The sequence below is a fragment of the Neovison vison genome, chromosome 11, assembly GCF_020171115.1.
Source record: "Neovison vison isolate M4711 chromosome 11, ASM_NN_V1, whole genome shotgun sequence".
Classification (NCBI taxonomy): Eukaryota; Metazoa; Chordata; class Mammalia; order Carnivora; family Mustelidae; genus Neogale; species Neogale vison.
The window spans coordinates 59,161,581-59,175,773 of NC_058101.1; the positions used below are offsets into that span (position 1 = coordinate 59,161,581).

The 14,193-nt window shown below is 35.6% G+C and overlaps 1 protein-coding gene across 3 annotated transcripts in view; it reads left to right on the forward strand.

Moving 5' to 3' along the window:
* The first annotated feature begins 647 nt into the window (after positions 1-647).
* RAB28 (RAB28, member RAS oncogene family) overlaps positions 648-14,193 on the forward strand; it is a 113,032-nt gene continuing 99,486 nt past the window's right edge. For all 3 annotated transcript variants that reach the window (XM_044226135.1, XM_044226133.1, XM_044226134.1), the window contains exons 1-3: positions 648-915; positions 5,535-5,631; positions 11,281-11,369. In XM_044226135.1, the coding sequence (XP_044082070.1) occupies positions 841-915; positions 5,535-5,631; positions 11,281-11,369 (261 nt within the window). In that variant the 5' untranslated portion in view covers positions 648-840. The remainder of the gene's footprint in view (positions 916-5,534; positions 5,632-11,280; positions 11,370-14,193) is intronic.

The following is a 14,193-nucleotide window of genomic DNA, read 5'->3' on the forward strand; positions in this document are numbered from 1 at the left end:
TGAATGAACCATCAGATTCTGTTGTTCTGTCCACGGAACCCCATGGTTTCAGAGGTCAAAACAAGAGGCAGCGCCAGAACTCTGTTCAAGTGAAGGCCCCTACGGGCGTTTCCCCGCAGGCAGAACGGTCCTCGGCAGCCTCTGCGGCGCCCACGCTCCTCCCCGGACGCGACCCCCGGCGCCCCTACCACCTCCGGGTGGAGGGCCAGCCTCAGTGGGCTGCGCAGTCCTCCGGCTTCCCCGGCGCCCACAGACAGGCGCCACCCCACCGCCTCTCCACCAACTCCCGGCTTCCATGGCAACCGGGGCGAGCGGCCCAGGCGACTACGCCCCCGCCTCGGGTTAAACCATTCGCTTCAGGGACCTTCACAGGGGGTGATGGACACACGGGAATTTGATAGAATGCCCGAATGCTAATGGGCTCCCATTTTTCTACCGCGTTTGAGTGATACATTTTGTTTTTCTTCTTCACAGCTGCCTGTGCGAGAGTAGCGCCCGTCTCGCCAGGTCAGTTCAAACGCCTCCCCTGTCCCAGGCCCGGAAATGGGCCGGTTTGCTAGGGAGGCTCGCGTCCGCGCGGGTTGGCGCAGAGGAGGGGGCGCGCGACAGACGTAGCGCGTGGGGGGCGGGGCGGCGGCCAGGGGAGGGGAGGTGGGCAAGATGGCGCCCGGCGAGTGATTCAGCCTGGTTACGTCCAGCGGCCGCTGAGACTTCGGGGCGGGGGGTTCTGCCTCCCCTGCCGCCCTTCCTCCTCTCCCCCGCCCCCGGAGACCCCCTGTTACCCTTCCTCCCTCTACCTCGGGGTGGGGGTGGGGGAGCGGGCCTGGTTCCTGGGACACCATGTCGGACTCTGAGGAGGAGAGCCAGGACCGCCAACTGAAAATCGTCGTGCTGGGGGACGGCACCTCCGGGAAGGTCAGTCCTCCAGCGGGCCCGCCGTCTCCGGCCTGCAGGAACCCCGGCGCGGCCCCTGCAAACCCCAGCCTCCTCCCGCCGCTCGGCGTCGCCTCGTTATCCCAAGGGCCGGGGCCCGTCTGATCGTGGCCTGGGGCCAGACACGAAGTAGGCGCTGGGTGAAGGCTGACGAGAGCCGTCTAGCTCTCCTTAAATTAAATTAAAAAAAAAGAAAAAAAGAAAAAGAAAAAAAGAAAAAGAAAAAAAAGTCACTTCCCAGCTCCTTGCCTGCGCGAACTCCTACTTCTTCAAGAGTCGAGCCAGCATCGCCCTCGTGGGAAGCTTTCCAGCTTCTTGCCTCTGAGGACTGGCAAAAATCTGCTCTTATCACTTTAGTCCAGGTCACACTTTGCCTTCCTCCCCCCGCCCTCTCCGCCCCCCCATGCCCCCATCCCCCATCCCCCCATCCCCGCACCGCCGGCCGCCTTATGGTTTCACGTACCTACAGTGCACTCCCCAGAACGTGGCTCTGGAATTAGATTCCCTGGGTGAGCACTGCCCCATCACTTATGGTCGGGACAGCGGAGGCAAAATTGCTTCCCTATTTGTGCTTCATCGGTAAGGTGGCTATTGATAGGGGTCGCCTCAGAGGGTGAAGTGTGCAAATACACATGCAGTGTGAAAATCCACAGAAAGCTTTCAGAACATGGTGTGCACTCCATAAACGCTGGCCGCTGGTTCGTAGCATCATACCTGTTCATCCCTGCTCCCTCCAAGCACAGCACCTGTCAACACAAGCACTCATTCAGCAAGTATCCATTGAGCGCTTACTTTAGGCTGATGCTGAGAGTACAGTTGCTATCGTGGCCGGGGGGATCCTTGCTTCGAGTCTAGTCTCCGGTGACGGTTGATCTAATAAATGAGCCTGAGTGCTTGAGAATATCCGACAGCCAGTCCCCTTACCTCTTCAGGCTGACGTTTTTAACTCTGGGTTGGGGAGCCCCCGAAGAATCATCTCTTGGTGCTTGCTCTTTGGGGAGGGTCCATGGGATCTCAAAACGGTGTGTAAACCCCCCCCCCCCCAATAAAGTGAGGAGCTTCTGCCCCGGGTGTCTTCACACCTGTCGCTTCTGTCCAAGACGCCAACACTGTTTCTTGGAATATTGCTAAAGTCGGCCTCCTTTCTTCTTCCCTCCCTTTTCCCAGCCAGGGTCTTCAGAAACGCAGGTTGTTATTGTTACCAGTTTCCGGCTCATGATTCCCCTTTACTGGTGTAGCTTGGACCCTGGCTTCTCTGGTGACGACTGCTCTTTGCATCTTCCCTGGCAATTGGCCCAGCAGAGCTGCTCCAGTCTTTGGTTCTGAGATTTGAGTTCCTAGGGCACCTGGGAGAATTGTCATTTATGTGCAAAATTTGGAGCATTCTGTTAATTTCTTTTCTTGCCTTTCCGGATGATATTTTGTTACTGATTTTTATTGCTGAGGAAAAACAACCTAATATGCTCTGATTACCTTTAAAAGATTATTGGGAAGAAACTTTTTGAATGTTTCAATTGTTTTAAATAGATCAGTATTGTTTCTAACAGTCTTATTCAATAAAAATTTTGAGGTATATTTGTATAGTTTTCTGATTATTCAGTGTTCTTTTGAATACCTTGCTAACTTTTCATTTCCTAAATCCTTTTATGGTCAACTCATAGCTGAATCCATTTCCTGTTTAAAATTATAATGACAATCTATAGCACTAAAACACTTGTTAAAAGAGACCAAAATTGCCAGTTACCCTGTGGTCTATCATAATTCTTTAAATTTTTTACTTTTTCTTCCAGTATTTATCAGTTAGTTTCATACATGTGTTAGTTGAATTTTGTTCATAGTTTTTTTATCTGGGTTTTTTGTTTAGCCTGCCATGTTTTCTTCTTGTTGCTAATATAGTGTGAATAATTACAATTTTTCATCTCTGTCTAAAGTTCTTTCTAGTGTAGGACAAGACATGATTTTTTCCCTTCCATATTGTTGAGTTAGGACTATCATTCTGCCTAAAAGAGTAAGAGTGGTAACTGTTTATGGTGTTTGACTTAGTCTTTATCATCTTGACTAAACTCTTTTAAAACTGAAAAGGCATTTTCTGCCAGAGATTTTCAGACACAAACATCAGAAACCTAACCTTTATTTCAATATTTGTATATCAAGCTTTTTTCTTCTTCATTCTCTATTCTGCTCTAAAGTATTTGGCAGCTACCAAATTTCCCATTCTGTTTCCTTTACTATCCTTTTATGAAGTCAGCCTCACTTTCATTCTCATTTGTATCCTGATTGAACTCCTGGCTGTTTTTTCTAGCATTAGTTTCTTTTGTCAGTTTTAACTCAAGGCATTTAAATACACATTGATGGAAGCAACAGAGTATTGACATAATCACTAATAATTTCTCCAAGAGAAATTTAGCTCCTCCTTCTAGTAACATGTGTTTTAGTTCTTTCTGTTTTGATTCATACTTTTGATTTTATTACATATTTCTTAAGATTTTTTTGAGGCAAAATATTTTTCTTTTTTTTTTTTCCTTTGGTATTACTAAATATAGTATGGTAAAAATTGTTAGCAGAAACTCACCAGACAAAACGATATAAAGAATCAGATAAAGACGTTTCACAAAAAGATGTTTCACGTATGGTAGATGATTGTTCACGTCATAATTGTTTAAGAAAGGTATTTATATAATGACTTGAGAGAAATTATTAAGTGTGAAAGAAGGCAGAAAGTCTAGAGAATTGAAGAGGAAGTGCCTACCACTGATCCAGTTGATTTTCTGTTTAATTTTTATAGTATGTCCAGAGATGGTATAAGAATATACTTTAATATTCTCATGTTCTCACAGGCCTGTATTTTTGACAGATTATACTTTCTTCCAATCAAAAAATCCTAGCTTTATGTTTGCCTCAAAAATGTGAGGGTAAGGCTTTCAGAATCTCGAAGTCCTGTTTCCAAGAAAAGAACCTTCGAATTTTTAAAACTATTCATTAATATAAAAATACTGAACTTTGAGAAGCTTACATGAAAGTGCAAAATTACCTTAAATGGCACTATGCTAATGTTACATGTGCCTTGAGTTTCTCTTTCTGTTATAAAAGTATAGCAACAATCCCTATATTAAACATTTTGAAATATCTGTAATAGTTAATAGTGGTGGTTATTTAACTCTGGAACTCCAAACCTCTTAACAGAAGATTTTGTACTGTGAGTTAAACACGCTCAATGGCATAAATAAAGATAAATGAAAAACAAAGAGTTTTAAAAAGGAATGCTTACCTTTTTTATTCCAGGCTCTCAGTTATTATATTATTGTTACCTGCTTTAGGAAGCCAAACAAATTTTCATTTGAGTGTAGTGAGTTTATTTCTCAGTGCCTAGCAGAACATCTTTCTTAGGGTGTTCAATAAATATTTGACCACATATCTTAGAAATTTATTACAAGTGCTGAGTATTTAAATAATAAATGAATTAGACTTAGAGTGTGCACATTGTCATTTGTGTGAAAAATATGGTTCTTGTGTCAAAAAGAATTTTATGTCTTTTTGTTTGAAGAAATTGAAAATTGGCCAAGTTTTCTTTTGCATTGCTGCACTTATAATTAATTATACTAAGGTGTCTTGGGAATTTTATTTTAGTTTTCATTATTTTAGGAGTTGATACCTAATTTTAACATTTAAAGTAACAAAGGGCAATTTTCACTTAACTTTGGTAGTCTTTCTTAAAGAGCGTAGAGCTCTTTAAAAGCTTTGTGAAGCTGCCTTTCTTTTTGGTGAAGTTTACAAATAAGTAGGGCATTTAAAATATTTGAGAAACTTTTAAGTTATTGAGTTATTTCAGTTGTTTCCAGAATGTTTTTTATTCTGCTTTGATAGGAAATGGTACTCCAGAGTTTTGAATACAACTTCAAGTTGTTATTTAAAAATATGTAGAAATATGTGTATCTGTTCTGGTTGTAATATTCTTGTGACTTAATCTTTATGGTTGTTGGATGGAAAATATTTTTGCCCACTTAATATTAGTCTTAAAAATACCAGCTTCTTAATTTTAAAGATAAATACTATCTCAGTCATTCTGTAGTATAATTTTCATTAACTTCTTTAATATAGAGAAAAATTAGACATTTAAAGATACTTTTTTGTAAAGGAAAATTATATGAACAGACTTTCCTCCTTTTAATTAGTACTTATTGTTTCTGAGAGCACAAATATTCAGAGTATTTAGCCTCAGAAATGAAACTTAGAATTGTATTGGACTGATATATATGGATATTTAGGATTCAGATCTTTAGTCATGTTGTTTTAATTTTCTTGTTGATACATCTCAAATTCTAATTTCCAGCAAGGAGAAGGAGCTTGACTATCAGGGGATTTAAAGAGATCTAACCTATTAGTCTGTTGTCCCCACTGATAGCTGTTGGCAAGTGAAATTTACCTGGTGGAGTGTTAAGTCCCTCTTTGCTTTGTAACTGATTAGAACTGCTTAAAGTTTTTGGTTGGATTAATGGTACTATAAATACTAAGATTACTTAATAAGGTTTAGTAATGACTTTATGTTTACATTTCTAAAACAAAGACATTAATTTTGATATTCTATGCATCAATTTTTTTAGACCTCCTTAGCTACGTGTTTTGCTCAAGAAACTTTTGGGAAACAGTACAAACAAACTATAGGACTGGATTTCTTTTTGAGAAGGATAACATTGCCAGGTAAGAGACTAAAAAATCTTAACATAGAAAATTGTACATATCTTACAATAATAGCAGAGATATGTAAAATAAATTTGGGGGCTCTTTCTGCATGAAAATATATATAATTAGCAAATCTATCATAGGGAGGTTAAGTTTGATCAGGATCTACCATGAAGACATATTGTCCATGGGTGTGAGAAAAAAGTTTATATATTCCCCCATTCTCCCGTTGTTTTTGACCACTCCACACATTTTTCGAGAATAAGCAATAGTTACTTATAAAATTCTAAAAAGTTGAAAAAAATCAAATGTTACACAATTATAAACAGATATTGTATAAACTAAATGTGAAAAGACTGGAAAGGATTATTTTTTTTAAATATTATTTTGATTAGCCTCTGCTTCAGTTTTTTGTTCAAGAGAAAGTTGGAACAGAAGTATAATGTAGCTATGGAACTTCTGTGCTCTAATATGTGAATGCTGTTTTATGCAAGGCAGCATGAAATTGCTGGCATTTAATAGACCACTAAAATTTAGGGTCCCTAGGCACTCATAAAAATACAGTTTGAGCATTCAAGATGTTTCAGTTCACCATGCAAAGAAACTATTTAGATGCCAGTTGCAGCACATTTTGTGGGAAATACAGGGAAATAATAACAAAAAGAGAGTGGTTTCTGTTTTAAGTTAGTTTCTGAACAATTGGGGCTTTAAAATGCTCTGTCCATTCATTTGTGATGGTTAAATTATATGTTTAAAGTATTTTATTAAAAGCAGTTTATCTTGATTGACTTTCTAAACCAGTCCGTCTCTCTCCTCTCTGAGGCAACACATTTGAATAAAAACGGTTGCAAATTTATCAGATTCATATACTGGAGCGTGAGTGATATAGTGGGAAGGGTTTTAATAAATTCCAGTATTATCGAAATATGTTAACCTCTCAAACACCCCATCTGTCAGACAACTCTCCATCAAAGTTTTGGAGCAGCTAATGAAAACTCTTGGTAATTGAAGGTATTCTGCTTATCTCACTAGTGGTATGCTCTATTATATTTTGTGATTGTCTGTATTCAGCTACCAATGAAAAACAAATTGAAAGATAGAGTATGAGAAAAGAGTTCCAACTTTCTGTTACTAAGTTATTGTTTAGCAAGAGGCTTATGAGAAACATATGCACATTTTGTTTCATTTGTATTTCCTTTTAATGTATTCAGAACTGAAAAATCTCATTTTATTTTTGTTATTCTCATTTGTGTGGATAGGTTAATGCTGCATTCAGAATATTTATAGCAATTACTAGAAGAAAATATATACAAGTCGTATAATATACATGCTGAAAGCTTATTTTTTGCAACAGTTTTTTCAGAGATGCCAGTTGTACATAGAGAACTGTCATATATCTAGTTATTGATTATTATTTTTGATGCTAACTAGCAAGAGCATCAGCTTTCTGTACCATTAATATTACTTAGTTTTTCTGACTCTTTTTTTTAGTTCAAAGCCTTAAATACAGGAACAAGCAACATTCAATCATTAAAAATATCTTAGGACTGGTTTTGGACATTTTATAATAGGTGATATATACATATGATGATTTCTGATCTGTTGCACAATACTACCCATTTTAAAGTTTTATTACTTTGTAAAAAATATTTGGTATTTTTGAAATCAAAATTTATAGTATAATATTTTAGAGTTAGAAAGTACTTATATTAAAAATGGCATTAGGAAATTTATACTCTTAATGAATGTATATTTTAATGAATTCCTGATTAAATTTTTATTTTGATGGGTAGAATTCCAGAAAAAAATTCCTTTTTTTTTAAAGCAGTTGGTTTTATGTTACTTCATGAACTCAAAATTGTGTTAGAAATTTCAGTAGGAAAAAATTGTTTTGATATAATTGATATTATATAATTAATACATACATTAATAAATGAAGTAAATAAATTACAAGGTTCACAGTATATCCTTTACATATTTTAACCTTAATTTTAATTCATTGTAGTGGCAAATGTAGGATGACTAATAATTTGTATCATTTGCTAAAACATTACAGGCAGCATTAGTGAATTTATAGTAAAGAACATACTAGGTGAATCTAATATTTGTGAAATATTCTAGTAAGTCTTCTGTCCATTCAGATTGTTAAACGTGAATACCTCCTGTCCATCTATTGACATTCTCTTCATGCAAGTTTTCAAGGTCATTACTTTGTAAATATTCATCCATTTTAGTATATTTCATGTTCCGGTATGCTGTATAGTCTGGATGCAACCACTGTGCAGAGTTTACTGCTTAAAATAGTGTATCTGTTAGTCAGAGATTCTGCTGATAGAGCTTCTTAAGAGCCTTAGTCAAAATACTTTCAGGAAGCTTGTGGGTACAGTCCAGTAAACAGCGTTCTACTGTGAAAAGGATTTCTAAGTCTTTAGTGCAAGAAGTGGGCAAACTTGTGTTTTTAGTTCCATCTTGACTATGCAGCACTTTAAGTAAGGTTAACCAAGGCACCAAGTGTACTTTTACAAGGTCACTGTTGAATCCTCTTGGTGGCTTTGATTCATACCAAAAGCAGCTTACCTGTATTTTGTCACCTCATTTACTTTATTTTTTTCCACTGGTTACATGTCATTTCTTACTGGGTAGCAGGAATTTTGTAGCATTTTGCACTTGAGATTAGATTGCTGACAATCTCCTTAATGTTCTTTATTAGTAGGAAATTTATATCAGATGTATTCTTGATTTTTTAAAAAAATTTTACAGCATTGATTATTTGAGTACTATTTTAATAGGTTATTAGGTATGTCATTTTGAAAATATACATGGCAGTTTTACGTATTTATATTTAGGGAAGTTAAAATGAATATTGATTAGAATTCCATCTTTATTTGATTTTGCTTCCCAAATAGGGAAATTTATTTTTATTTTTATGTGTTAATAATCCTAAAATCCACATGTAGAAGTTAAAAATATATTTCTAGACATATGTAACAAATATGCAGTGAGTATCATTTGCGGAAGCTATAATTATGGCAGAAGTGGGTTTTTTTTGGGGGGGGCTAGCATTGTCGATTATCAGTAATGCATAACTATTTTTATTTCTGAGGCACTAGAATATGTATATTAAAAAAAACAAGCCAACAACAACAGTGTTTATATAGAAAGATATGAATTTAAAAAATACCTGCAAAACATGAATATAAATATAAACTCACATGGGGGGGCAACTGAATATATGATTTAGTCTTGAAATGATGTAGTGAGGATTTGGAAACATGAATATCATGTTCATAAAGTTTGTAGCTAAGGTGTTCACAATAACCAATTCAAATTGGATCTGACTATCAGAATTTAAAGGCAGAAAAGCTTTATATTTATTGATGCAAAGCCAAGTGATAGGATTTATTGGCCTTGAAGAAAATGGTATTAAATACCATATGAAGTGTTGCCTATAATCTTACCAGAAAAAAGTTAATATTGTTAAGCACTGTTTTTTTTTTTTTTTTAACGTAAACAAATGATTGTAAAAAGAGTCTGCAAGTAAAATGAATAGAGTACTGCCTCTTTATCTAGGTGCTTCTTGAAGCGATTTAACATACTATTAGTGACCGCTAGTCCTTTCTCACCTGCTTAGTGTGAGACAGTGTCATAGAATGAGTTCAGCTTTGAAAACTTAACAAATTTAGATTTTTAAGTAAATGGGTTTATTCCAGTTGTTGGATAAGTCTTATTTAGGTTGTGCATTTTGGTTTTCATCTTCACAGAACTCTAAGAACATTTTCGTCATTACTCTGTGAGTGTTGAAAGTGTGTGTATGTGAGAATGATGACGGGTGATAAACTTCAGGAGTTCTTATTAATGCTAATGGAAGTCCTCATGTAAATCCTTTGCACGTTGGCAGATGCAACAGACCTACCTCAAAATAATGGAAAGATTGTAATACAAACCCAACAAAACTTAGAGTTAAGGGTAAAGCTTGGCTGGTTAATCCATTGTTATACTTGCTTTTCAGTTGAATGATGTGACTAACATTCTCTGATTTTAATGTTTGGCATTGGCATAAAAATTCATGTTTTTATAATCTTTTTCATTATTGTTTTTGAAGTGAGAAGATTTTTTTCAGTGTCTTATGTTTTTGTTTTGACTTTTTCTGATTTGCAAATCATTCAGGAAGGTACATTAGTGTGAGAGCTCATTTTGAAGATACTAATTGAGACTTTGTCTTCTTTGGAGAAAACTGCATCATTAGGAGAAATACTTTGAAATGTTAAACTAGAAAGTATATTGGACATGGTCTTTAACTTTTGGGGTTATGGATTCATAAGGGAGAATAGTTTATCTCATAAATTTTTTTTTTTTTTTAAGATTTTATTTATTTGTCAGAGAGAGAGAGGGAGAGAGAGCGAGCACAGGCAGACAGAATGGCAGGCAGAGACAGAGGGAGAAGCAGGCTCCCTGCCGAGCAAGGAGCCCGATGTGGGACTCCATCCCAGGACGCTGGGATCATGACCTGAGCCGAAGGCAGCCGCTTAACCAACTGAGCCACCCAGGCATCCCCTATCTCATAAATTTTTGTATCAGGCAAATACTTTGCAAAATAGATGAATTTTAAAGATTGCTTTTTAGTGCCGTTTTTTTTTTTTTTTAAGATTTTATTTATTTATTTGTCAGAGAGAGAGAGAGAGAGAGAAAGCACAGAGAGGCAGAGTGGCAGGCAGAGGCAGAGGGAGAAGCAGGCTCCCTGCCTAGCAAGGAGCCCGATGTGGGACTTGATCCCAGGAGACTGGGATCATGACCAAGCTGAAGGTAGCCGCTTAATGGACAGAGTCACCCAGGCATCCTGCTTGCTTTTTAATATTTTTAAATGCTTTTATAATGCTTGTATGGGGAGGATTTGTTCTACCATTTTATGAAGGCTTTGATGCACGTATTATGATTTGTTTCAGTGGAAATGCTTTGAGCAGTAAATGCATCATAATGTTTAGTGAAATACTGGGTATGTATCCTACATCTGTTCTGAAGAGGGCTGTCATATGTGTTTATATTTTATAGATCAAATTCGAAAATACGTGGTTTTAAAAATTGTTTTCTATTGCATATAAATGGGTGACATTTAAGTTTTAAAAAGTGCATTAATTTGAGATGAAACCCTGGGTCCATTTTTGTAGTCTATTGTTAATCTGTGATTATTAGAACCTGTAGAGTTTAGAGTTTACAGTAAAATTCATTATGTGCTATAGGGTAGGTTAATATATAAAGTTCTATTTTTATTTTTAAATCATATTTTTTTTTACCTCCCGTACAAGTGTTCTATTATCCTATTTTCTGTTTAAGAAAATTTTTTTTAAAGTTTTGAGCAGTTTATGAATTAAAGCTTTTTTTATTTTGGTAGTAATCATAAATATGGTTCTGTAGAAATGGGGTAAAAGTATAAACCTACATTCTCCATTATAATTTCTTTTGACAATATTATTTTACAGTTCCAAATATCTGACCATATGAACATGCAGAATAAAGGGCAGATTAGGGTCAAATAAATAAATAAAAATCTTAAAAAAAAAAAGGCAGATTAGTTCCACAGTTTATCATTGTGATTTAGAATTCTTTGGAACTGTATTCAGTTGTTACTTTGTTACTTACCTTTTCTGCATTCTTGTTTTTATATTCAAGGGAACTTGAATGTTACTCTCCAAGTTTGGGATATAGGAGGACAGACAATAGGAGGCAAGATGTTGGATAAATATATCTATGGAGCACAGGTATGACATAAATTCTGTGATTATTCCAGTTCTAAAAATACTCTTCTCATAAGCACATACAACTGGGTACACGCATACATAAACACACACACACACACACACACACACACACTCTGTCTCTCTCTCTCTAACTTGATTTTTATCTCATATGTGGAGAGACTGATGTTACATTTTATGCATATTCATTTTTCTCTTAAAAGATACATCTCAGATTTTTGTGTCTGGCTTTTCTGTTTAATTTTTTCTGCTTTAAACTAAGTACATTCAAAGTGATATTAGATAAAAAAGAATTGCTGGACAGAGATTTGTGGGAAGCCACAGTTCTTTGTTTTGTTCACCTGTTTGGTAAAATGAATTTTGAAAATAATAATCTCTTTCCTCTTTGTCCTTTAAAGTCTACCTTCAGGGGTACATATTGGATTTTTTAAAAAGATAAACATTACATTAGTCAAGCTTCTCATAATATTTGACTCTGAATGTCAAATAAGATAACTTTTTATTGTTTATAGATTTATCTAGTTAGTGGAGAGTAGGAAGATTTTGTGAATCTCAGGGCAAATAATACAAAATTAAATTTTTCTTCACTAAAAATTGAGGGTATGTAATTCTCTTATTTTTACCTTTCCATCATTTAAAAACTTATTATTTGATTTATATAAATTTATTATAAATAGAAAATTATATATAAAATTAATGTTGACTTGAAGTCAGCATTAACCACTGTTAAAGTATATAATCAGTGTCATTTAGTGCATTCACAATGTTATGCGACTGTTCTTCTAAATCATTTTTTTGTAGTGTTTTATGCTATTATGTAATTGCTTAAAAATCAGACATTATTGGTCGAATTTGTAGAAATTTAAAAAAATTTTCATCTTTTTTAGGGATCCTGAGTTTAGTAAAATATCTGTATTCTCTTCTGATGTCCCTCATATCTTATGAGAAAGAGCATGTTATATTCCCTCTTATAAGTTGTCAAATAAGATTTCTGTTTTGAAGGTATATATGACATTTTTTTCTTGCCTTTTATTGTTTATACTTTACAATTTGTGTGAATGTTATAAGACTGTATCTTGTTTAATTGAACAGCAATGTAAGGACAGTATTTCTGAGAAGTTCATGAACATTTTCATCAAATTGTGCCAGGAAACTGTGAATTCTGAGATGATCAAAATGAATTATTGTAAACTAATGAAAATATACTTAATTTTCTCTGCTTTCCAGAGATTCTAAATTAGCTTATGCAAACAAAATACATGAAGTACATTTTTCTAAATTTATGTAAATTTTTTACCTAGGCCAGAGAAGCTCTGAGGACAATTCACTACCAAAAACTGAGGGGAATGTTACTTTTCAGAAACATTGCTTTCAAAATATTCCAGTAGCATTTTAAGATATTTAACAACTTTATATAGTCATATAATTATTCTTCAAAGTGTATCTATACTGTTTCTAGAATTCTATAGATGCTTATATTGCTCATCTCATGAATGAATACTTTGCATTTTGGTATAAATGTTACAGGATAGAAGTTGCTCAGAAATGATGTTTTGTCAGGCTGTTTTGAGGACATCAGTTTAATGGATTATTTAGGATTGTGGTTTAGGTTCTCTAACTTATGTATTGTATATAGAAAGAATTATCTTATACATATCTGGGCTATTAAACTAGTGAATCTATTTTTCTTAAAGCATTTCTGAACATCAAGAAGCTTATTGGTAGGCTGGGAATGAGCTTAGATTCAAGTAGAACTGTTTTACCTTATTTACATTTTACCCCCAGTAGCATTAAACTTGAGCAATCATCTATTGAATAGTGTTAGTTGAAACAAAATAGGATTGACACCCAAGAAAGAATTAGTGAGATATTTTGACAAGAACTAGTTCTAAGAATGGAAGCATTTCCCAGTTAAATTCCCAGATTTTAAATTAACTTAAAATTTTCTAGGAGTCTTCAGAAAGATGTCATAGGCTATTTTTCATAGTGGTTACAAGCAAACACACAGTACATAGTGTTTAGTGCCCTGTAACCTGTGGCTAACAGAGGCTAATAACAAACCTCAGAGAAGGACTGGGTGTTTCATTTTTGTAGCTCTTTCCATCCTGGAATCTAAGTGGTTTGCAAACACTGCCTTACTGAGCATAAACTCAATGAAGTGTAGTCATTTGTGAGGCAGAACACAACTACTATTGTTGCCAGTGCCCCACACAGATGAGCCAGCCTGTTAACCACCAACAAAAGGATTTGGTTGCCCACATGATGCCCACATGATGGGGAGAGAATGCATCGCAAAGCTGGACTCTCTGAGACCATGTGCTATCTTTTACTGTGCATTTCTTACTTGGATATTTGCCATCTTATAACTGATTATACAGACCTCTCTTGCATTAGTGTTTCTTCTTATAGGTTGTACTTATGGAGCAAAGTGTATATTGTTAGTACTATGGTACAATCTATATGTTTTAACACATTTCCACATATAAGTAAAAGCCAAAGTAGATTATTTGTTGTACAAATCAGGGAGAAAAAAAATGCCTGTATTACGGGAACTGGAAACCTTTCATTTTGTGGAAGGTTAAATTGTGTGTGTATTGTGCCTGTTAAATTTCTGAACTAAATCTGTGGAATAACTTACAGTATTTAGATAAGTTACTGTCCTTTGAAACTTCAGTATTCCTTTGAAAATGCTATCTATCTGGTTAGTGGTTCATCATGTTCATTAGATAAGGTGGTAAGTGAAAATAGGTGAAAACAAAATACTGTATGAAGAAACTTTATGTAATATTTACTCAAAGTCTTGTGGTTTATAAAGAGAAGGGGTGAT